This window comes from Mesocricetus auratus, unplaced genomic scaffold (genome assembly GCF_017639785.1).
Source record: "Mesocricetus auratus isolate SY011 unplaced genomic scaffold, BCM_Maur_2.0 Super-Scaffold_100009, whole genome shotgun sequence".
Lineage (NCBI taxonomy): Eukaryota > Metazoa > Chordata > Mammalia > Rodentia > Cricetidae > Mesocricetus > Mesocricetus auratus.
In genome coordinates this window covers 49,235,051-49,258,207 of record NW_024429193.1, presented here as the reverse complement: position 1 = coordinate 49,258,207, position 23,157 = coordinate 49,235,051, and the positions used below count along the sequence as shown (strand labels likewise).

At 48.5% G+C, this 23,157-nt stretch overlaps 1 protein-coding gene across 4 annotated transcripts in view; it reads right to left on the bottom strand.

Annotated features, from left to right (window-relative positions):
- Positions 1–23,157, bottom strand: part of Slc6a17 (solute carrier family 6 member 17) — a 48,039-nt gene that overhangs the window by 15,001 nt on the left and 9,881 nt on the right. For all 4 annotated transcript variants that reach the window (XR_005879362.1, XM_005076604.4, XM_013118104.3 and 1 more), the window contains exons 2-6: positions 17,038–17,410; positions 12,587–12,744; positions 10,904–11,030; positions 10,047–10,228; positions 8,481–8,591 (exon numbers count right to left, since the gene is read on the bottom strand). Coding sequence is in view for 3 of the 4 variants with exons in the window: in XM_005076604.4 (XP_005076661.1) it covers positions 8,481–8,591; positions 10,047–10,228; positions 10,904–11,030; positions 12,587–12,744; positions 17,038–17,323 (864 nt within the window). In the remaining variant the exon portion in view is untranslated. The remainder of the gene's footprint in view (positions 1–8,480; positions 8,592–10,046; positions 10,229–10,903; positions 11,031–12,586; positions 12,745–17,037; positions 17,411–23,157) is intronic.

Here is a 23,157-nt window from a genome sequence, read left to right as displayed (position 1 = left end):
CTTCTAAAATGCCCCTCCCCTGTATCCTCGGATGACAAATTTTGAGTGACTCTCCAAAAGGCTCCAGAAATAAGTTGAGGGATTACATATACTCTGGGGCCATTCTGGCTATCACTGGTGTTTCTGATGTCCTCTGTGATGGTTTTGCCTATCTTTGAGACCCTAACATTGTACCTCATTAGGGTTCTTATCCCCTAAAGCTAAAGCAAGAATGTGGTTCTATGTCAAGCCCCAGCACTATTTAGGGCTAAATTTCTTAAATGAAAGCAGCTATTCCAGGGGAGACAGCCCAGTCCCAAACTTACTATTGAGTCTGATTTGGTAGCTTGAGGATTATCTCAAAGGACGAGGCAGGGTTGAGGTATATGTAATCATTTTGGTTAGAAACAATTGTTTCTTAAGATCTTAGCTATCATTATTCTTTTTATATATGGCCCATATATTATAAAATGAACAAAAATAGAGAGGGTAGTGTAGCAAGCCCCTACCATAGCCATTACCCAGTTTCAGAAACCATCAACAGGAAGGGAATCTCATTCTTCTAAGTCTCCACCCCACCCCAGCCCCAGATGATTTTGAAGTAGACTGATAGCTGCAAACAGAGCCTTGAGGCCCCATAAAAATTACCTACCACTGAAGCTTATCCTTGGGGGGAGGGGAGATCGCCCTATGTGGGTGTTCTCCCACATCCTTGCTTCTAGTCCATAGCTTAAATGGGGTCACTTTGCAGAAGGAGATGAATGGATACACAAAGCTAATCTGGAGGTGAGCTGCCAGGAGGCTTCAGTATGGAACACCTGAAGCTATTTGATTTTAAAGGAGGCTCTTGTCAGGCTTCATGGGAGGGTAGTATGTGGTTTCAGGAAGTGTCAAAGGAGGTCAATCGAGACAGGATGTTCCATGTCCCTTCCAAACATTGGGAAATGACTACAAGAGGACAGGTGGGAAGGGATTTTCTACTCTTGGAGAGAAGCTCATTCCCTCCCTGGCGGCGCCTAGCATTGGCTTCCTGCTGTTTCTTTTGCACAGTGTCTAAGTCACTTCCTGCCAAGGGAACAAGGTATTTTGCAGCACAGAGGATGCTCTCTGAATGTACTAACAGCTGCTGAGCACCGGCCCGAGTGACGTGACAGCAGCACACATGTGATGTGAGGCACACACCCTTGCTTCTCAGTACTTCCCTAGCACCTGCCATGGCAAGCCAGACAGCGCCACAGACACCAGATGGCACTGGAGTGCCTAAGAACAGTGTCACCTTCGCAAGGGACAGGGACAATAATAACTTGTGCTTGCCATATGTTTCCCACTTGCCAGGACCAGCCTATGGTCTCTGCTGACAGCTCTGTGAAGGGGTATCATGGTGTACCCCCTCTTGCAGCTATGAAAATGGGCCCCAAGAGTCAAGAAACCTCCCCAGTGGGAGCTAGGTGATGAGCTGGTCACAGGTCACAAGGCTGGACATCTTCTTCAAGAAATCTTTGCTCAAATGGGAGTCAAGAAGTTCCACAACTAGACTGTTTTCTTGGGATCTTGGAACTCCCAGGGACCTCTCTGCTTTTCTCTGAGAGTTAAATTACACTCTTGGTCCTTAGGGCTCATTTTCTTTACCCCTCAATCCCAGAAGTCCAGTTTCCTTCCCCAGAAATAAGTAACTGGGATTTTGGCTTCCCGAGTATTCTTCCAGTGAGGTTCAGTCCGACACCAGCACGTGAGGTAGACATCTCACGCTACATGTATACAGACACATGTGTGGTGTATGTCCCCCACGCTCCATGGAGCTCTCCCATTCTTGGGGCACCCCATCTTCCTCAGTGTGCTGAAATGGCATCCCAAAGAGTCCAGGATGCCTAGCAAGCTGCTCTGCTCTGTCCGCCCACAGTCTCTCTCCACAGTCAATTCGACTCTTTGGAAAACAGCAATAATCAGAACACTTACCCTGAGGGGCATCAGAAGTTTAAACAAGCTAATATATGTAAGGATGTAACACAACTGCTTAAGCACCTCACTGACATGAGATACAATATGCTCTCAGAATGTTCATCTGAGGTCATGTGCTACAGAGCCACATCTACCAGATGGTTTTTAGGGCCATGCCTGTCCACTGTTCCAAGTGACAGTGACTTCACATTCATACCTCCTTAGCCCTCCAGTGTCCCTCCTTCTTTTTCACTCTTAGATGACCATTTGATTTCCTACCTCACTGAGAAAGATGCCACTATCAGAAGAGGATGTCCACCATTTGAACCCCTCCCCACAGCTTCTTCCTGCCAGCACGATGCTAGGGGCCACCCTCCCTCTTGTTGGTGTGTGTGGATCCAGTTAACACCAACTCTTTCCCCATGGACACTGAGTCAGTCTCTCCCTGATGCCATCTGGATCTTTTAAAAGTGTACAGTTCAATAGCTTTTAGCACACCAGTGTTGTCCATCAGTGCCAGTACCAATTTAGAGCCTCCTCTTGCCCTTAAAAGAGGCATGTTTCTGCTGGCAGTTATTCCTCATGTCTCCCCTCGAGTGCAGCCCTGAGTGACTACTAGTGTCACATCTCTGTGAATTTGTCTATTCTGGACATTTCATATGCTTGGAATGCACACTATGTGGCCTCTTGTGTCTGGCTTCTTTCAATTTGTTTAATGTTTTCCAGGGTCTTCCATATTGTAGCATGTATCAGTGCTTTATTCTTGTGTGATTTGTATACATATTCATAGGGGGAGGGTTGTTGATTTCTGTGTGTACACTAACGCAGGTCACAGGTTAATCTTGAGTCTCTTCCTCGGCTGTTCTCCACCACTTATTTATTTTTGGGGTGGGTATCTCACTGGATTACTAATTCATTGAACACTGAGGGCTAGAACAGAATCTAAACAGGCTGGACACCACGTCCCGGGGAACTTCCCACGTCCGCATTCACAGAGCTGGGATTACAGGTCCATGCCACCATGCCTGGATCTTTTATGTAGGTTTTAGGGATCAAACTCAGGTCCTCATGATGGCATGGCACACACTTTAGTGACTCTGCCATTATCACAGCTCTGGGCATCACTCCTTTCTATGGCTAGCCACCATTCCATTTTACACACCTACCATATTTTTTTTGTTCATTCCTCAGCCAGTTGACATTTTTGGTTGTTTTTACTTTGGGACTATTAGGAACCATGCTTCTGTGAACATTCATGTTCAAACTTAGTGTGAATACACATTTTAGGTTTTCTTGAGTACAGGTCTAAGAGTAGAACTGTTGCATCATACAGAGACGCCAGACCCTTCCAAAGCTCTTGCACCATTTCCAATTCTAGCCTGTCAGTGTTTGGTGGATTATTTTCATCGTTATATAAATTCTGAAATATCCTTGACCCCAGAGCCCTCTCCACTTACTATTGCATTTCTCGTTTTTTTTCCTTTATAGTGAAGCTACTAAATATAAATGCCCTTTCCTATTTGTCTCTAATTCATCACCTCACATTTTCCTTCAGTTCATTACTATTAGTTTGTCCCCAGTATTGTACCAAAACATCTTTTACAAAGGTCATCACTGACATTTCTGCTGCCAGGTGATTGGTCATTGCTGACTTCATTACCCACCCATCTAACCTTAGTTCAAGCATTTCCCTGACTCTGCCTGAGGGCGTGGATATGTGTGCTTCATTCTTCTCTTCGGCCTCCTTACCTGCTGTCCTTCCCTCAACCAATAACACTGAGGCTCCGGGCTGAGTTCTCCTTCTTGACAGTGCTCCCTCTCCAGGCATTATAAACCAAGCCATAGCTTTCAACCCACTACCCAGAACTCCCAGATTTGTTTCCTGTTACTTCCAGATTTATAGACCAAATTTCCACACAGCGCCTCCACCTGTCTATCTATCTGACCTTTTAAAACTGCCTTTTAAAACAGTATTCTGGGTGTCCCTCTTAAATTCTGTAAATGTCGTCTTCGTCCTTCTGGCTGCTCAGGCAAAACTCCTTGGAGTCGCTCTTGACTCCTCCCATACCTCATTTCCAAACCACAGCAAATTCCCTTGAATCTGCTTTCCTAAGTGTTTCTTCCATTCAACCAACCCTCAGCCCTTCTTTGCTGCTTGACTCCCAGTTGCCTCTCACCAGTGACCTTCACAGCAAATCTCCATGCTCTCCTCTTGGACTCCCTATGGCAGTCTTTGAGAGGCTCAGGGTGACCACATGGCCTCATTCCTCTGCCCATAATTCCCACTGGCCAGAGTTTACACGGGGGAAATGTTCAAGTGTCTCCATGGCTCCCAGACCCTCAAAGCCCTAGTAAGACCACAATCCTGCCTCTCTCCCCTCCTTTCTTTCTAGCACACTTCCTAGAATTGCAAGCTGCTCCAGTCAAGCTCCTTTCACTCACTCTCTCTGTCTAGAATGGAAGGTGTGCTCTCCACATCTCCATGTAACCTGAACCCTCACCTCCTCAGAGTGGCTGTTCAGATGTTCTTCCTCGATGAGGCATTCCTTGACTCTGTATAAAAATTCGACTCTTCTCCCTAGATACCCCAATCCTTTGTTCTCCCCCCAGTCACCCTGGTCAGTAACAATTCTGCATCTTATCTTGGATCATTCATTCTGAGGGCTGGCAAATTTGTCTGTTGTAATCATGGACTGAATCTCACTCAGTCTTCCACAGTGCCTGGCATCCAGTGAGTCTTCGTTTGAAGAATGCAAACATGAATGATAGGTATTTGGGCACCTGGAGCATGCCAATCTTTTTTGCTACTAAAACAGATCCTGTAGCAACCAATACCGAGTACTAGCCATTTTGCTTATATGTGACTACATTTGTAGGGAAAATACCTAAAAGTGAAATTCCTGGGCCAAATAGCATGAATGTTCATAATTCTGACTGCTTAAGAGTTTGTATGCTTAAAAAAGAACTCTCCGTAATTCACCATTGTGTGTTGGGCAATGTCCGTGAGAACTGCATGGTACCCCATGATAACCTAGCTTTGTAATTAGATGAAAGCAATGATGAAGAAGAGCTGTCTGGGAATTTCAAGTAGTTCATTAGCCATTAACACCAGTTACTAGTCTATCAGGAGCACTAGTGGGTCATCAACACATCCTGGTCACACAGTCCATCAGATCCACCAGCTCTCTGCTTGCAGACATGGACAGACAGGATAGGTCCTACAGCCTGGATGTTGGAAGAAGTCTGAGAAGAAGGGAGGACCTACCACATCACCTAGCATAGTCTGAAAAAAAGAGTCTGAGATACCCTGGTCAAATTTCCTTGGACTCTGCTCAGGATGTTGAATGGCATGACCCATTGAGATGTTCTTAATATTTTAGCCATATAAATGAAATAGTGGCCATCATTTGATGCTCTGGACAACCACCTGGTACTCTATGGCACCAAGAACTTTAAATGGCCCCAGAGAAGTCATATCTCCAGGTCCTGAGCTGAAAACAATCACCTCTCCAATGGCCTCAGCCTACACGGACTGTAAGATGCCTGTTGTTGAGAGTGGATTCATTTTCTCTGCACATTATGTGGGAATATCTGTAAATAGAAACCACACTCCAAACAGTGGCACAGCCTGCCTGGGTATCTTTGACATGGGAGTGCTCAAGTCTTCTTAGTCATTCCCCTTGTTCAATGCAGTCCTCTAGAATCAGGAGCAGGAGCTTCACCATGAAATTGCTTAGTGGACACAATGTCAAGATGGGTCACAAAGTCTTGACCAGAGACCAATGAGTCAGATGGGCAATGAGCTGCACCATGCTGGCTCCTGGGGACTTGACTCCTCTAGGGGCTTCTAGGTTTAACTTTTCAGGTCAAAAGATTCTGGCCTCTACAAATGGCAAGGTAGATCTACACAGCTTCTGGAGATGGTTTGAGATGCTGTTCAATGAGTACATAAGCTATATGCATCTATTTGATGGGCAAAAATGAAGCCTATCAATGTGGACTGACTGGGTTATATTTCTGATGTAAGTCTTCATGAATACAACCACTTGGAAAGTATTTTGACTGAAGATATGCATAGCCTTTGAGACAGCAATTTCTATTTTTACCTTGTATACTCTAGAGGAACTTGTGTAATAATGTTTATTATAACCTGTGCTAGTTAATTTTCATTGTCACCTTGACATCCCTAGGAAGAGGGAATCTTAACTGAGAAGTCACTCTCATCAGATTGGCCTGTGGGCTTGCCTGTAAGAGATTGTCTTGATTAGCGATTGATGAGGGAGAGCCCAGCCCACTGCAGGCAGCACCACTCCGAGGCAGACAGATCTGAGCTGTCTATGAAAGCAGACTGAGCATGGCTCTGAGAGTGAGCCAGTAGGCAGCATTCCCCCACAGCTTCTGCCTGAGTTCCTCCTCGGACTTTCCTCAATGATGGATTGTGACTTGGAAGTGTGCGATGAAGTCACCTCTTCTTCTTAAGTTTTGTTTGGGCATGCTGTTTATCACAGCAACAAGAAAACTAACCAGAACATAGCCTTATCAGTATTAGTAAAAACTGGTAACAACTTAAATGTCTACAAGTAGAGAATAGTTTAGTTTAGTTTATGTGGTAAAATACTATATAGCCCACATATCAGTGTAAGTAAAAAAAATCATGTCATGCAAAATCAAAAGCAAATCATAGAAGGATGCCTGTGAAGATACATGTAAACTTTAAGGGTATATAGAATTGTTGTAGACTGGCTGTGGAAATATGTCTATGTAGAGCATCTCAAAGAATGCATTAGCAGGATAAATCCCCAATTCAGGATAACAGTTTCTGTAACCCCCAACTTGCATATTGGAAACTAATATTCAGGAGTGACTCCCTGGAAGTGATTAAATCATGAGGAATCCATCCTTGTGAACGGAGTTGGTGCCTTTATAATAGAGGCTCAAGATGGTTCCTTTGCCCTTTCCCTGTGGAATCTTCTGGTGCCTTCATCTTGGCCTTCCCAGTTGTAGAGCTGTGAGCAATAAATTTCTTTTGCTTATAAATTACTTAGTCTAAGGTACTTTGTTATAGCACCAAGAGAAGGCAGCCAGTGGCTGCCTTTGAGAAAGGAATAGGATGTGACATCAGAGAGCACTTTATTCTGTAATATTACTGGATATGTAATTATAAGCTTGAGATATTTCCAAATTAAAGAGACATTGTAATTGGTGTCTGAATCCAATGAGGCAGATTGAAGCTGTGTGTGAGTACTTCACACAGTGAGTCTGTGCCACTAGCTTTTGGATCTTCATACCAATGACTCCTAAGGCCATCAGCAGCCTATCTGGAGATGTTTGTAAAGCTCCATGTTCATGTGCTTCGTCAGAGCATAGAATACGCTCGTATAGCCCAGTGAAGAATAACTCAAAGTTGATTGTGCAATTAGGGCGACTGTTGAAGTAATTCAGAGGCTGAGGGACTTCTTCTCACCATCAATTACCCCACCAGAAGCAACCTAGCTCTCTACTGGATATCACATGTTTACAGTCCTATGGTTTGCTTTAGGAGACATGCTTCATGCTTTAGAGGTGAGTCTTTGTGAGCATGTCTGTAGAAATCTTACTTGTTCAGTCCAAGGATGCCTAAGGCTAGTTTGTACAGTTTGGGTAGTGTAGGTCTGAACTGTGCCCATCCTCCACACACCAGGAGCCTGCTCACAACAGAAGAGTCAAAGGGACATGGGGACTTCAAATTCCATAGACTCTGGGCTTTTCTTTATCACCCTGTGTGAACTACCTGTGTAAGGGAATGTGTATGTGCATTCGTATACAAGTGTATGGTGGCACTATTGAGCCCTGAGGTTTCAAGCTGGTCTGGCCCAGTCTCAGCAGCCCCTTTAGGCTGCTACTTATCAGGGGAATTTGGAGGTGAAATTCTCATCCCTACCAGCTGGAGGCACTGATGTACATTGTCTAGGGCAACTTGAAACCATTATTCCCCAGTGGCCTGACTCATCTAGCTATGCCCAGTGGTTTAAATGGTCACGGCCATGAGGTGGGGACAGTTCACCTCCAAGAGGCTAGGTGTACATATTCAGGACCCAGTTTTTCAGCTGCATCTATGAACAAAGACCCCTTGCAGCCCCATTCACAGGCTAGTGATAGGATAAGGAGGGTGCCTGAGAAGGTTCCTTGTTCCCCTGGTTTGGTTACAACTGGAATTCCTGAAGGGAGTTCATCTTCTTGGCTCCTGTTACCACAGATCCCCCAAATGCATGGCTGAAACCCCTTCCTCACGTTTAAACGAAACGTGCCTCTGCCGTTGCTGCAGGCATGCACGGTGCTTTCCATGCCTTTGCCCACACCGCGTCCCTTGATTAATAAATCATGCTGCTTTGCAAGGCTCGTTTCAGACGGCGTCTCTCCTTGACACATGAGGGCAGAGCCTATACCCCTTTCCCAGGCCTCCCTACAGGGGCTGGCAAAAACACCTGACACACAGTTGGGTTTGGGTGTAAAACTGCATGAAGCTGATCAGGCCCAGCGGATCTGCCAGGGCTCCCTCACATGTGGAAACCACAGAGCCTTACCTTCGGAGTGAACATGTGCAGGATGCCGTCAACCGCCCCTCGCAGCAGCAGCCCCCGAACCAGGAAGCAGGCCAACACCACATAGGGGAAGAGGGAGCTGAAATACATTACCTGCAGAGAAGACAGAGGCCCCTGTCAGGCAGAGCCCCTCCTACAGCTGGCACACCCCCTTCCCTGCTCACAGCTGGGGCCCATGATCGTCCTCTGATAGCAGGCAGCTGAACTTAGAGCCTGGAGCCCCTAGGCACTGAGCCAAACCCACCATCCATCTGGCCCAGGCAAGGGCAGAACAGGCTGGAGACAGCATGGCTGTGCCTGGAGTTGGTCTGCTTTCAAGGGCTGGCAGGACTGAATTAGCAGGCCACACTCATAAAGGCTGTTATGGGGTGAAGAAGCACTATGTTTTCCATTCTCACTGTCCCAGCCTCACGTCCCCAGTGGACTCCGCTGTCCTTAGGGGTCCTATAGCAGAAGGCATCCAGGAGATCTTGGCACTGTTCCCCAGGAAAGCCCATCAGAAGAGGGCCTAGCCCCTAAGGATCCCGAACCTGACCCACGTGATACTTGTTAGCTGGCATATATCATGCACATTTCTACGGCCCTGTATGCCTGGTACAGCACCATACACAAAGCATTTGATCATGGGACTTCAGCTGCAGTGAAGCAAACCCTGGGGTACTAAGGACAGGGCAGCCGAAGGGCTATGCGGACACATCCTGAGCTATCTGCATGAGTGCTGATCCTGCAGCTGCCATCAACCAATCCTGGGGCCTCAGGCTAGCTACTCAGTATGCGTCCATCTCTAAAGGACTGCAATATTCTTAACTCATAGCGCTGGTGAGAGCCAAGGATGTGCAGATGTGGCAGTTCTGATAAATGCCATGAAGTGTCAGCTACTATTTTGGCCTCCAGAGAGGGAGGAGGTTGGTGGCTGAGATGATGCCACCTTTCTACAACTCAGCATCCTTACTCATCAAGTCTGACAAACTGAGCTCCAGTCCCATCCCAGACAGACGAGCCATACCACATTAGATGAGGTACTTTCCCCAGTATAGACCTCAGTTTCCTCATCAATCAAATGAGCTGGGGGGCTATCGGATGTCTGTCATCCCTTCCATCCCTGGGAGCCTGTGAATTCTATGAGGTCAAAAATAATAAAGATTGGAACTGCTGGGAAAGGAGGACGGGGTTCAGCTATTGTGACCGTCATTGGCTGGACTGTTTGGGGGTCTCAAAGGTCTCAGCTGCTCTAATAGCTCTGTATCTGCAGACAGCACAGGGCAGAGTTTCACCAAAAACTGCTTAGACTACCCGATACAAGGGCTTTTCCCTGAGGAGGCACCACCTAGACAAGGGGCACCCAAGGTACAGAGCAGGCCTGAGCTATGAGTACCAAGGCAGATAGGGGTCCCAGTAACGACTCTCCAGCAAGCTCATCCTTAGGCTGTCTGTGCTGGTAATGCTCCTACCATCCCATGAGGCCAAGGCTGCCACTCAGGTATCCTTCCTTGGTGGCCTGGGTTCCAGGCTCTGCTCTCTGGGTCCCTCCTGCCTTGTCCCGCTCACCTTTCCAGAGGACTGGATGCCCTTGACTACGGCCATGCCCACGATGCTCCAGGCCACAAGGAGGCAGAGTGTCATCTTCCAGTTGAGGCCCCCGCTCTCTGAGATGGAGTTGGAGATGTCCAAGGCCTCCCGATACCAGAAGTAGGTAGTGGCTGAGCTCTTCTCACACTCGGACTCCACCACTGAAATCACAGCAAAGGCCCCGAGGCCTCAGATTCCAGCCCTACGGGCCATCTCCTGTGTGGGACCTGCCCAGGCAGCAGTGGGTGAGTGGGTGGCTGAGGGCAAGCTGGGCCATGACCTGGCAGGTTCTGAGGAATCCTGGACCTCTGTTGGGGTCTAAGAGGTTTGGGGCCACAATCACATGGCTGGATTCCCATCGAGACCATCTTCTGCTCAATAATTTACAACGAAAGTGCCAAGTTTGTCTAAAGGTTCTTGGGTGAGGCCCTGAGACAGAGACTGGAATCCAGATATGAGATCGCTGGTTAAATGGAAATTATGAACATGGGAAAGTGGTCTCAGGATCTGTTTTCCCATCTATAGAGTGGGACAGTCTGCTGCACACAAGTTAAAATTGCTCTTATACATATGCTATTGGAATAACACAGTAGTTCATGATAACTAAACAAAATCCAGTGCCTGAGACCTCTGTGTGCTAGGCCAGCAGGAGATCAGTAGGTCATTCCCTCAGGAGAAAGAGGAAAAAATGAGGACCAAGGTGTGAAGTGCTTTCTCCAAGGTGATTGAGTGAACCAATGAAACCCCAAACCTGAGCACTAAACAGTTTAGACTCCTTCCTGGGATGAGGCTGGCTGGAGACCACAGCTGAGGCTCCTCGGGGGTCCCACACTTGCCTGCCACTGTCCCATTCCTGATGACAGGACATTCACTCCAGGGCAGCGGGTACTGGAAAGACTTGAAGAAGTAGAAGACACTCCACCCAATGATCACATTGTAGTACAGCCCAACGAAGAGGCAGACCTGAGGACAAGGGCCAGGGTAAGGTCATGGAGGCTGCAGGTAAAGCCACCCCTCCCTGCACTCCATCCAAGGCCCAGCATCTCAAAACCAGCCATAATGGAGGATGGGGGGGGATGAGATGGATGGGGGCGGGTGTTCCCTGTCCTCCTCCCTTCATCTGGTACTCAGGCAGTCCACAAAGGAATTCCTGGGATATTAAAATTTTCTCCTTTAAGCAATAAACTCTTAAAATGTTAATCCTTTCCAGTTTGAAATTCCTGTAAGACAACTGCAGCCCTTCCCCCATCATTTCCTGATGACTCGGCATTCTAATTAGAGATGCCCTCCAGGACTGTGGAGACACACCACAGCGTTGGTCCTTACAGGCCCAGACGGTGGGGCTTTTTGAGATTGCGTGGATCGATGGTTTTCCCTTTCCTTGGGTGCTACTCTTTCTTTGGAACTGCAAGCAGCCACCCCTAGAGACACAGCAACTAAGCTTGGCAGAGTTTTATTAAAATAGGAGGGGCTAGCAATGTTTAATAGGCAGGGTTTGGCTGCATCTGCTCCCGATGCTCAAAGGTCCCTTCCAGAGGCCTGGCTACCCCAGATAATTGAGATTGCTCATTGGTGTGACTGCAGAGGGCCCCTGATTTCTTCCCTTTCACATGAGCAACTGTGCGGAGGAGCACGCGTTCACTCACATACACAAAGAGAAAATGAGCGAGGGGGCTGTGCTGGGACACACACACACAGAAACACCCATTTCCTTAACTGCGGTGTTTTCAGTCCAAGTAGAGGGCTCCCCTGCTCCTGCATGTGCACACACAGCCAGCCTGGCGTTTACACTGTAGCTGCCCAGAGTAAGACGGGCAATGGTGATGGTTTGACAATAGGATAATCCTCCTACCGTGTTTGACAGACTCCTCAGTCCCCTGAGAAGTGAATTCCAGTGTTTTTCTGAAGTGTAAGGGTGGACACTTCACTGCAGGCTTCACCTTTAAGGGATGCTCAATTTCCTCTGCTGTATACAGCTCTCAGCAAGATTTCATCTCCAGCCACACAGAGGAGTCCAGAAGTCCCTATCCAAGGCACAGCAGACCTCCCAAAACCTCGTGCCTCCTGGGTTGACCACAGGACTCCTGTCTGAATATTGCAACTGTTCTTTTGAAGGGCACTCTAGCAAGGGGTCCTAAGCCATGCACGTTTGAAATTCACTTCTCAGGGAAAGGGAAAGGAATTCATGAGGCGCTGAAGGCTGGTAAGGAGTGGTGGGGGCCTGGGATAGTCCTTCTGTCCCTGGATAGTAAGTACTGAGATATCCCTGTGAGCATGCCCCATTTTTCCTCTTTTGATCTTTTGTGAATGTCACATATGGTTTCTGGCAGTGCCATCAACTTTCAGTTTAGGAAGTATGGTGACTATGGCCCAGAGACACCAGCTGTAAGTAATTCCAGTGATGATCCCTCTTGCAATGGCCCAGGACTCTGGCCTGTAAACCTGGTGACCTCCTCTACACTATCCAAAAGCGGTCCCTCTGCCTCCCACACACTGCCAGCCCCCCGCTCTGGACTCACAATACAGCTGGAGAAGCCGATGCCCCCCAGGCGGGGGCACACGTAGTGCCACACACCGATGCTGCCACGGCGGATCCGCTGGCCCATAGCCAGCTCCAGAAAGAAGAGGGGGATGCCAATGATGATCAGCAGCACCAGGTAGGGCACCAGGTAGGCACCTGCGAGGACGAGAGTGACAGCGTGAGGGGAGGGGTGGCAGCCAGGCCCTGCAGTTTCAGCCACAGTGTGTGGGCAGTGACAACAACGGAAGGGAAGGGGTGGCAGCCACGCCCAACAGACTCAGCCACGTCGGGCCATCTGGAGCTTCTCTGCGAATGGTGTGGCTCACGGCTGTGATCTCTCCAACACCCATCCAGACCTTTCCTCTCCTTGATCCTCTGACTTGAGATGTGAAACGGGGAGCAGATGGATGCTACTGCCTTCCACTTGCAAGGCTGGGTTCAGAAGCTGGTTCCTCACTGCCTCTCAGGGAGCCACATGTCAAGTCACAGGCACCGGTCTCTCACCTGTCCACAACCGTCCCAGGGGTCACAGGTCCCGCTCACACATTCCCAGGGGCTCACTCCCACACACCCTCCCACGCTGTGGCCCAGCCTCCTGGCCTTTGAGACAGATGCTGACACAGCAGACTGAGCAAGTCTAGAGGAGCCGAGCTTGGAAACTCTCCAGGGAGAGGGTCTGATCAGCATCACCATTAATCCACAGCTAATTGGGAGGAATGGAAGAGAAATTAGTTGTTCAGGAAAGCGTGATAAGGGAATCATAAAGGATGGAATGATCTTGCTAAAGATTACAGATAACAAATTAATCTTGCTGTCTTAAACTTAGCTACAGACACGATCTCAATTCCAAGTGACAGGGCATTTAGCAAGAGAATTAAAGCCACAGCTGGACATGGATGATTGCACCCCACCAAGAGTCGTGCCAAGAACACAGCCCTGTTAGCAACACTATCAGCCGGGACCTGCCTGTCAAATTGTCTTGCTGGTTCCTGTCTCCTGGGCTACCGAGCACCTTCAGGGAAACCCTCTCAAGAGAGGAGTCTCCAAAAGCCCAGTACTGCCCCCACCCCCGTCCCCTGTAACTCACCCTTCTCAGGTGCATGCCCAATCTGTCAATGAACGCTGGAGGTCAGGCAACTACTAGACACAAAATCTGCCAGTCAGCAACAGAAGCTGTCCACCATGAGTCTCCTGTATACCAGACTCCAGCTTTGGGGGTGCAGGAGTAACAGAAGGCCCAGATGCCATCCTGGGAGACCTTGTGGGAGGCATCGCTCAGATTCATTTGGGCAATGTCAGCAGGCATGTGTATACACACATCCTGGATTGGTCACACCACACGAGGCCACCTGAACACACATCTGCTGAGGGAACTCCTGGGGAGAGCCTTCCAAGAGAAGCTTCCCTCTGATCCTCACAGAGCAGCAGCATCTTAAAACACACACACACATGCACACACAGGCACACATGTGTACACACATGCACATGCACACTCATGCACACCCACTCATGTACTTACTCATTGATCCTGTCACTCACAAGCAGTCCTATCAAGTTCTCCGGAAAGGAAGGGCCTAAGGAACCATGGGCGAGCACCCTAGCCTGTGTTGGTCTTTGGAGAGAGGCAGCAGCAATGGAAGCAACGTAGTGCAGGAAGACAACAGGAAGGAGCCTCACTGGCTTTTTATTTTGCCTCAGTGTTCTCAGGAGGGGCAAGTTGAACAGGGAGATGAGTGTCAGATGAGATACACTTGTGTCTCCTACACATGGTTCTCTCCTCTTCCCACAACCTGGGGAGCCCCTCTAAAAGTGATCTGCAGAAAAAAAACCTGTGGATTGGCCTCCTGTGGCCCAGGCTCCTTCTGTCCTAGTCATGACTGCAGGTCATGGCCTCATGGAGTTTAGTCTGGCCAGAGGGCTCAAGGCCAGGGCACTTAGGTGAGCTGAATTGATGGTTAGTAAAAGGCACTTTTGTGTGTCAGTCATCACTGAAATCATGCAGCACCCTCTTCCACTTTGGAAAACATGACTTGGGGACAACTGGATTTCTTCTGATGCCCCCGTGTCTCTCAGGAATGAACAGCTGGGAGCATCATCAAGGACGCTGGGGCATTTAGCAGAAAACAACCACAAGTGAATGGAGCCTGGCTCTCCATTCTCCAGATTCCTGTCTATACACCACGCCTTGCTTTTGGCATAGCCCATTTATTTCTGGGGCTTAAGAGCCCCCTTTTTGCCCCAGTTATTTGAGATATGAATTGAAAAGGAGCTGAGACCCGACTCTGGGGTCAGATCATCAAGATGGGAATCCTGGTTCTGCCACCTACTTTGCAAATTTGGGCAAATTATTTGAACTCTCTTTACTGTTATTTTGCCATCTATATAGATAGAATGAAAACATTAGACAAAACCATATGAAATAGCTGATATGTGTCCATGTTTTTTTTTATTTACAAAAATGTCAGTTCATACTCCACTCTCTAAAGGGCATTGTGAAGAAGGAATGAGTTATTTGAACAGGAAGACTAAGCAAGAATGCTGCTGTCCAACCCTCAGGAGGTCTGGCTGGCAGAGGTGGGTCCGTGGTGGGCCTTTGGGAGGTACAGCCTGTCCCTGACTCTGACTTACTGTTTCCTGCCTCTCTGCTTTGTGATGAACTTCTTAACACACCTCCTCTGACACGAGACACGTTCACATTACCACCTCAACAGAGCTCCCCCGAAACCCTGAACCAAATTAAGTTCTTCCTCTCTCAAGTTTCTTCTATTAGCTACATTGTTCCAATAATGATGTATGTGTCCTTCTCTAAATGGAGCAGACATTTTGGGAGTGGCTACCATGTTATGAATCGCTTGGAGAAGGCTTTAAGAAACTGAGTCAAAATGCCTACAAAGCTGTAGCCATACAACATGATGGATTGTGGGGTTCCTAGAGCAGGGGATTCAGGGTCTATGAAGTTCCTGGGTGGATAGATTTCTCAGGAACACAAATGTGAACTTTCCTTGTTAACTTTGACTGACAGCCACGTGAAAAGGGAATCTCTGTTGAGAAATCTCCCGGATTGGACTGTTCTCTGGGCATGTGTTGTGGGGAGTTCCTTGATTAGTAATTGATCTAGGAGAGCCCTGCCCACTATAGGCAGCAATGTTCCCTGGTAAAGTGGCTGGGGCTACACAGGAAAGTTAACTAAGCATTATACTGTGAGCAAGCCAGCAAGCAGTGTTTTCATTTCTTGAGATGTTCTTGCTTGATTTCCTGCCCTGATTCCCCTCAATAATGGACTGTCACCTGGAAGTTAAGCCAAATAAATCCTTTTCTTACTGAAGCTGCTTTTAGTCAGAGTATTTTATCATAAGAGGAAAGAAACTAAAACACGAGCCTACTAAAGTTTTCTTTATTTTCTGTAATTTTCCCGTCATTTCAAATTAGTCTGTGTCTGGGAAATTCTGGTAAACTTCCACACTCTGGAAAGACAGTGCCTAGGGATATCTATCTGCTCTGGGTGCTTTGTCAGCACTGATGACAAATTCATAGCATGCCACACGCTCCAGAGGAATTTGCATTCAGGTGCAGTGTGAGGACCCACTACAGGCAGCCAGCCCAGGTGGTGTACAGTGCACAGGCCACACCCATCAGGTGGAATCACATCGCTAGCAATGAACCTCCATGTCACGTGACCTGGGAAAATTACCCAACCTACCCGTACCTCAGTTTTATAGTTTCTAAAGACAATGCCCTTCTCCTTACACAAGGTTGCTAGGAGGAACTGATGGATGAATGATGTGAAACTGGTACTTTGGTTGTCCCAGGATGCTCACATAGGAGGCGTTTCAAGCAGTTGAGCCCAACATCCATTAAGTGCTTAAACCAGCACTTCGTATCTCATAAGTGTTTGATAATAACAGCCAACAGTTTTTCTTACCAAGGTAGTATATAAAACTCACTTGATACTTACAACTATCAAGAGTAGGCAGCAAGTACTCTTACTTTCAATTTACAGAGTAAACACTGACAGTCACAGGGGTCTAGCAGGTTGGACTAGGTCTCTGGCTTGATTGGCTACAGCTAGGATGGGACCTGAACCATTGCAGCCTGGAGCCAGAATCCCCATTCGTATCATGGTCTCCAGGCATTTTATACCTATGAGCCACTCTCTGACTCTACGAGTCTTTTTGTTGTTGTTGTTTTTCAATACAGGATTTCTCTGTGGCTTTGGAGGCTGTCCTGGAACTTTCTCTTATAGACCAGGCTGGTCTTGAACTCACAGAGATCCACCTGCCTCTGCCTCCCGAGCACTAGGATTAAAGGCGTGTGCCACCACCGCCCAGCTGACTCTATGAGTCCTGTTCTGGAATTCTGCACTCCTATCTCCAAGGACTTCAGTTCTGCCTCAGAAAATGCATGGTCCTTTCTACCCTAGCCCAACCCATTTTCCAGGTACCCTCTTACCTCCTCCATTTTTCTGGCACAGGTAGGGAAACCTCCAGATGTTGCCAAGTCCCACCGAAAAGCCAATCTGGGCCAGGATGTACTGCAGCTTGCTATTCCAGGCTGGTCGGTCCTCTGCATCGAGCTCCTCCTCCGCTGCCTTCTGCTTGCCACCTGTCTCGCCGGCCACATTCAGTACACTCTGCTTATAGTCTACAGGCTCCTCGAGGGCCAGCAAATCAGCCACGGACTCCGTGACATGCTCATTGCTGTGTTCGCGCTGGGTCACCTTGCTGTTTTTCGGCATGGGTGCCACTGGGGCTGTGTAGCCCTGTCCCCCAGCACACAGAGAAAGTGGGGCTCAGCTCCTGTCAGCTCTTTCTCATCCAAAGGCCTGTGAAAGCAGATAAGCAGCAGAAGATTGGCTGACAAGGCCAGGAATAAGGAGCCCAAAGTAGACAGACAGAACCCAAATCAAGTCCCTGGTACATATCCCATACTGGCCCCAGGTTCCCAAGTGTTGAGCTCACCTTTGTCCCCACCAGGATGCTCAATGGGGAGCTGAAAGTAAACACACATTGTTTCCCCATAGGTGTTACCTGGGTATCACTAGAAAGTGCTGGAAGCCTACTGAGGCAGAACCAGCAAAATCCAAATACATGACATCAATCTTTTATAATGCTCAGCCTAGAGTGTTCAAGACCTCTGGAGATACCCACACCCTTCCGTTTCCAAGGTAGCATGGCAGCGGCTCGCACCTAACCCCTATTGTGTTTACTTTACCAAAGCCTCTTGGTGGGACCATAGTATGTCAGTTAATTTCAACTGTCAGCTTGTTGAATTAAGGAACAACATCATGAAGTACACTTTTGAGTGTTTTAAGAGGGCATTTCTAGAGAGGACAGAGTGTGTGTGGGGGGTAATATCCACCCCGAATATGTGCCATACCATTCCATGGGCTGAAGTCCCAGATGGAGTAAAGAGGGTAAAAGGGAGGAAAATAAGTCAGCTCTCTGGGCTTCCTAGACTGCTCCTTGCTGCCGATGCCCCTAGCTGCCCCCATCACCATGCTTTCCCCTTGAATGACTGTGTTTCCTTAATCTATAAGTCTATGGTAGTTTGAATGCAATTGGCCCCCATAAGTTCATAGGGAGGGGCACTATTAGGAGGTGTGGCTTTGCTGGCATAGGTATGACCTTGTTGGAGGAAGTGTGTCGCTGGGAAGACAGGCTTTGAGATCTCATAAATGCTCAAGACACACCCAGTGAGACAGACCACTTCCTGTTGCCTGCAGGTCAAGGTGTAGGACTCTCAGCTCCTTCTCCAGCACCATGCCTGCCTTCATGCCACCATGATGATAATGGACTAAACCTCTGAAAATGTAAGCCACCCCAATTAAGTGTTTTCCTTTATAAGAGCTGCTGTGGTCATGGTGTCTCTTCACAGTGACAGAGATCCTAACTAAGACAAAGTCCTTCTTCTCTTAAGTTGCGTCTTGTCAGGTCTTTGGCTATAGCCATGAGAAAGTAATACACACAGGAAGCCGGTGTCCGACTTCTCGAAATTCTTCCTGTTAAGCATAATCCATGGCCCAAAGCATCACCAGGAGTTCAGTAGAAATGAGAGCCTACCTATGACTCAGAAAGCTCCCTCATCTCACTATGGGGCTCCTGGATGGTAGCTACTGAGTCCCTTTCATTTCCCTGGGCAGGAAAGCTGCCCAGGCTCAGCGATGGATTCTGGCACCAGAGCCCTAGAAACATTTCCTTGGTGCCAACAAATCCTGGGTCATTGCTCAGCGTTGACATTATCTGAGGGCCACTGCAGCCAAGACCTGGTTCTCCATCCCTCAGTGACAGCTTTATGGCAGATAATGTCTGTTCAACATGGGTGGGGGTGGCAAAACCTCCCCTGCTGCTGCCATCCCTCATTTGTCTTTTACACTTTCCCTTAAAGAGAGAGAGCACCAGGAACGAGTGCTTTGAAATCGTATTTCAAGGCACCTCCTCGTTAAGGAGAGGCTGGAGGATTTAAAATTAAACACACACACCCCAGCCTTCCGTTGCCCTGCATCTTTCTAGGGATGTAAATTAGCCAGCTCTGTAATTACTTTATTAAGGGAACAAGCCGTCTCTGGAAGCCAGGCTTGCTATTCTTCTCATGTGTCTATGCCCCCTGAAAAGCACAGGCAAGGTCACTTGTGTGAAATAAGGGCACCAGGCATTCTTTCTTCTGGAGTTGATACAACTCTGCTGGCTAACCAAGCTAGGACCTGTCCAGGCCATCCCTGCTACACATATGATAAAGCCTTGGGGCCCATACTATGTGGGGAAACCATCCATGCTAGTTTGCGAGACTGGCTAGCTCTACCCAGGTCAGGCTGTGGACCACATCAGCAGGTGACACTAACCTGCTCTTTTTGTGCAAGAACAGCAGTGGATCTTTACAACTGTCCTTTCCACCCCAGGAACAAGACATGAAGGTCTTGGGCTTTGAAGGAACTGGGACAGAGTCAGCCTGCCTAAAAGAACTCAGAATTCCCAATAAGAAATTCTGTTGAGACTCCATAGAGGGCTAGCTGAATATTCCATTGCATACTGGAGGATGCCCCAAGTTCACATGGTAGCTTAGTTGTACTTCCCATTGTGTCCTAGAGGGTGCCCAAGGTGGCGCTCGTGTGCCTGTGGGCTCTTTAGCCCTTGGGGCTCTCTTCCCAGCTGCTGTCTAGCCCATGCTACACAGTGAAGGATACCCTAGGCGTTATGCATAGGAAGGCCTGCGTCTGGGCCTGAGATGCCAAGGTGAGTGCCCCCAGGGACATGCAGAAGGTCTCTGACCCCATGTCACTCAAATGGAGGAAGCCTAGGGCATTTAAAAGAACTCCTTGTCTGGGAACCTGCTCCTACCCTGCAGCTAACCTTGAAAGCTTTTACTGAGGGTTAAAGCCAGGGATACTGGTTGGTGGGCTGTGGGTGTGGGTCCAGAGATTTCAATCTGGAATGCTTTGCCTTAGAATTTCCTCCAGCTACCTTCCCCACATAGGACTTCACAGAGCATTCTGCAATGCATTAGGTCTGTTCTACTGATCATTAGGCCCAAAGTGGAGAAAGCCAGGGGAGATTCCCACCAGCTGCAGAATCCATCTCAATGCTAACCAACTAGAGCACATGTTTCCCCATAAATACCTGGCGAGTAGCAGCTCTAGTCACTAATGTGAAAAAGAAAAAAAAAGTACCACCGTTTTGAGCTAGGAGCATTCAAGGACAAAAGCGACAGACACAGTTGGAAAGCCAGAGGGCAGCCACAGCTGCATGGCCAGCAGCCTCAGGGTTGCAGGAAGGAGGCAGGCACACCAGGATCTGTTCTGGGGAAAGCGATACCGCAGTGAGTAAAACAGACCCTCTTGTGTAGTTGACATTTCTTTCAGAGGGCCAGATACTAAAGAAATAAGAATCAAGTGTAATACCCAGGCGTGATATGTGCAGAATGGAACCACCTGCCCTCATGCTGGGGGGGAATCAGGAAGGGCATTATGGTGGCTCTGGAGCAGAGCCCCAAATGACAGGGGAGAGCACTAGCAGAGATAAGTCATACACCCACAAATACACACACCACATGTGAACTCGTGTGCATACACATGCATTCATACGTGCACATATGCACTCCTCCCCTCCCTCCCCAGTTTGTGAAAAGAAGTAGTATGAGTAATTCAAGAACAGCGACGTGGTCCAAATGGCCAGGGTGAGCAGAAAAAGCATGACTGGGGCAGGGGTGGGGGTGGGGGCAAAGACTTGGACGGGCAGGCATTCTTTTCTTTTCTTTTTTTTTTTTTTTTTTTTTTTTGGTTTTTCAAGACAGGGTTTCTCTGTGTAGCTTTGTAGAGCAGGCTGGCCTTGAACTCACAGAGATCCCCCTGCCTCTGCCTCCGCAGTGCTGGGATTAAAGGCTTGCACCACCACTGCCTGGCTTGGATGGGCACTCATGATGAGGTGCTGACCCACTGGAGGATTTGGGTACATGCTACCTGTGTGCTCCTGGAAAAGACCCATTAGTAACCCAAGGACTGACCTTGTGATGAAAATGGCTCTATGTAGCGACAGGCTCCCTGTCCTGGAAAGCTACTGGCAGATGTAGCAAACGGCTGGCTGGCAGGAAGTGCTCAGCACACGGGCACAAAGCAAGGACCCAGCGCCAGCATCCGCAGCCTGAAGCAAACACCAGGACACTAGAACCCTGAGAGGTCAACCTCTCTCCGTTCCGTCTCGTGGGACCAGCCGAGAGTCAGACACGTCGCCAGGACCCTAACTCCACAGGACCTCAGTTTCCCTGAGTGCAAATGAGGAATCTGCACAACCTCCCAGCACACCTCCAGAGAGCGTCCCTCCTGCATGTGGGTATAAACAAAGCACGGCCGCCCAGGCACGGGTGTAGCAGGCTCTGCAGTCTGTCTGCCCTACCACTCTCCATCAGCTGAGATCCTGCTGGAGTGCAGTGAGGAGGTGGCGACAACCAGCCTAACCACACTCTAGTTATCCCCCTGTAGTAGCCGGGGTAGGTTGTAAAGTCTTTCACAAGCAGCATCTCAGACGATGAAGTCGCAAGGTACTTGATGCACACACACGGAGGGGCTCGAGCGCAGAGCAAGCCTTCAGTGCCAGCTTGTCACTTAGCAACCCGTGTGGCTCGGAGCTCAGAATAGCTCATGTGAGAAAAGCAGGACTGAGCAGTGAACTGTGAATCTTCTTTAAAGGAGAGAAAAAAATACAGCGAGACTGGGAAGCAGACAGGTAAAAATATCTCCTGCCAGGACTCTAATGGCACCACAACAAAGGTTCAAGCACCACACCTTGGTAATCAGCCATGGATGGGCAGGGTGTAGCTGTTCTCACCCTGTGAGCTGGGCCACGCCCAGAGCCCCTTACCCCAAAGTCACTAATACAGAGGAAAGGCTCTTCTGAAATGCTTATTAGCTCCTCTGGATCTGGGGTTCTCTTGTTTGGGAAGGTTGTATCGGGTCATTTAAGGCATGAGCTCGCCGGGCGTTGGTGGCACACGCCTTTAATCCCAGCACTCGGGAGGCAGAGTCAGGCGGATCTCTGTAAATTCGAGACTAGCCTGGACTACCAAGCGAGTTCCAGGACAGCCTCCAAAGCCACAGAGAAACCCTGTCTCGAAAAACAAAAAACAAAAACAACAACAAAAAAAAGGCACAAGCTCCCCAGAGAAGGTGGGTGAACAAGATGCCATCTTTGGGAAAGCATGCAGTCAGTGCACACACTCCCCAGTCTGGGATGTGCCTAAATCTGCTCCCTAAAGTTTTTGGCCCTGGAAAGCATCCTGTGACTCAGTCCTTCTGAAGAAAACCCTTTACACTGAGGCAGACACTAAGCAGGAAGTGAGAACTCTAGCATAGCCGAGATCCAGGTCAAGAATACCTGGTGGTGAAAACAGAGTGTGTTTAGATCGCTCTCCCTCAGAGAATGCGTAGGGCTTTCTGATTTCCGTGTCACAAGTGGTTGTGACCCCAGCTGTCTTCCTAATCGCCTCAGTGCCTCTGGGCTTCCACACAGCTCGAAACAGATTGGGCTGCTATTAGAGACACAAACTGTCCTCCAAATTATTTGTAATTATTTTCTCCAAATTTCTGACAGTCACGGAAGGTAAGCTGACATGCCACACATGATTTTGAGGCAGCTTCCCTTGGACTTCCTCTCCCAGGACGCATGCAGGGACCTCAGCTCCATTTTGAACTCCTCCCTCTTTCACTCCACCTAACTGTCATGAAGTCTTGCAGGCGTGTCCATCTGTCCTGACCCCACCACCCTGCTCTGCTTCAGGCCCTTCGTTTGCTTAGGAACCTTTGGTAGGCTCCCTATCCACGTCTCTTGACCACCCTATTTTTGGCCTTTACATTTTTTGTGTGTTGTGTGTGTGCGTGCATGCGTGTGTGTGTGTGTGTGTGTGTTATTAGTGTGAATGCGTATGTGTGTGTGCATGGGTGAGTGCATGTGCAGGTCTGAGGACAACTTGTGGGAGTTGGTGCTCTCTGTCCACCATGTGGCTCTCCAGGACCAAACTTAGATCACCAGTCTCGGAAACAAATAACCTCACTTGCTGAGTCATCTTGCTGTCCCTTACGTG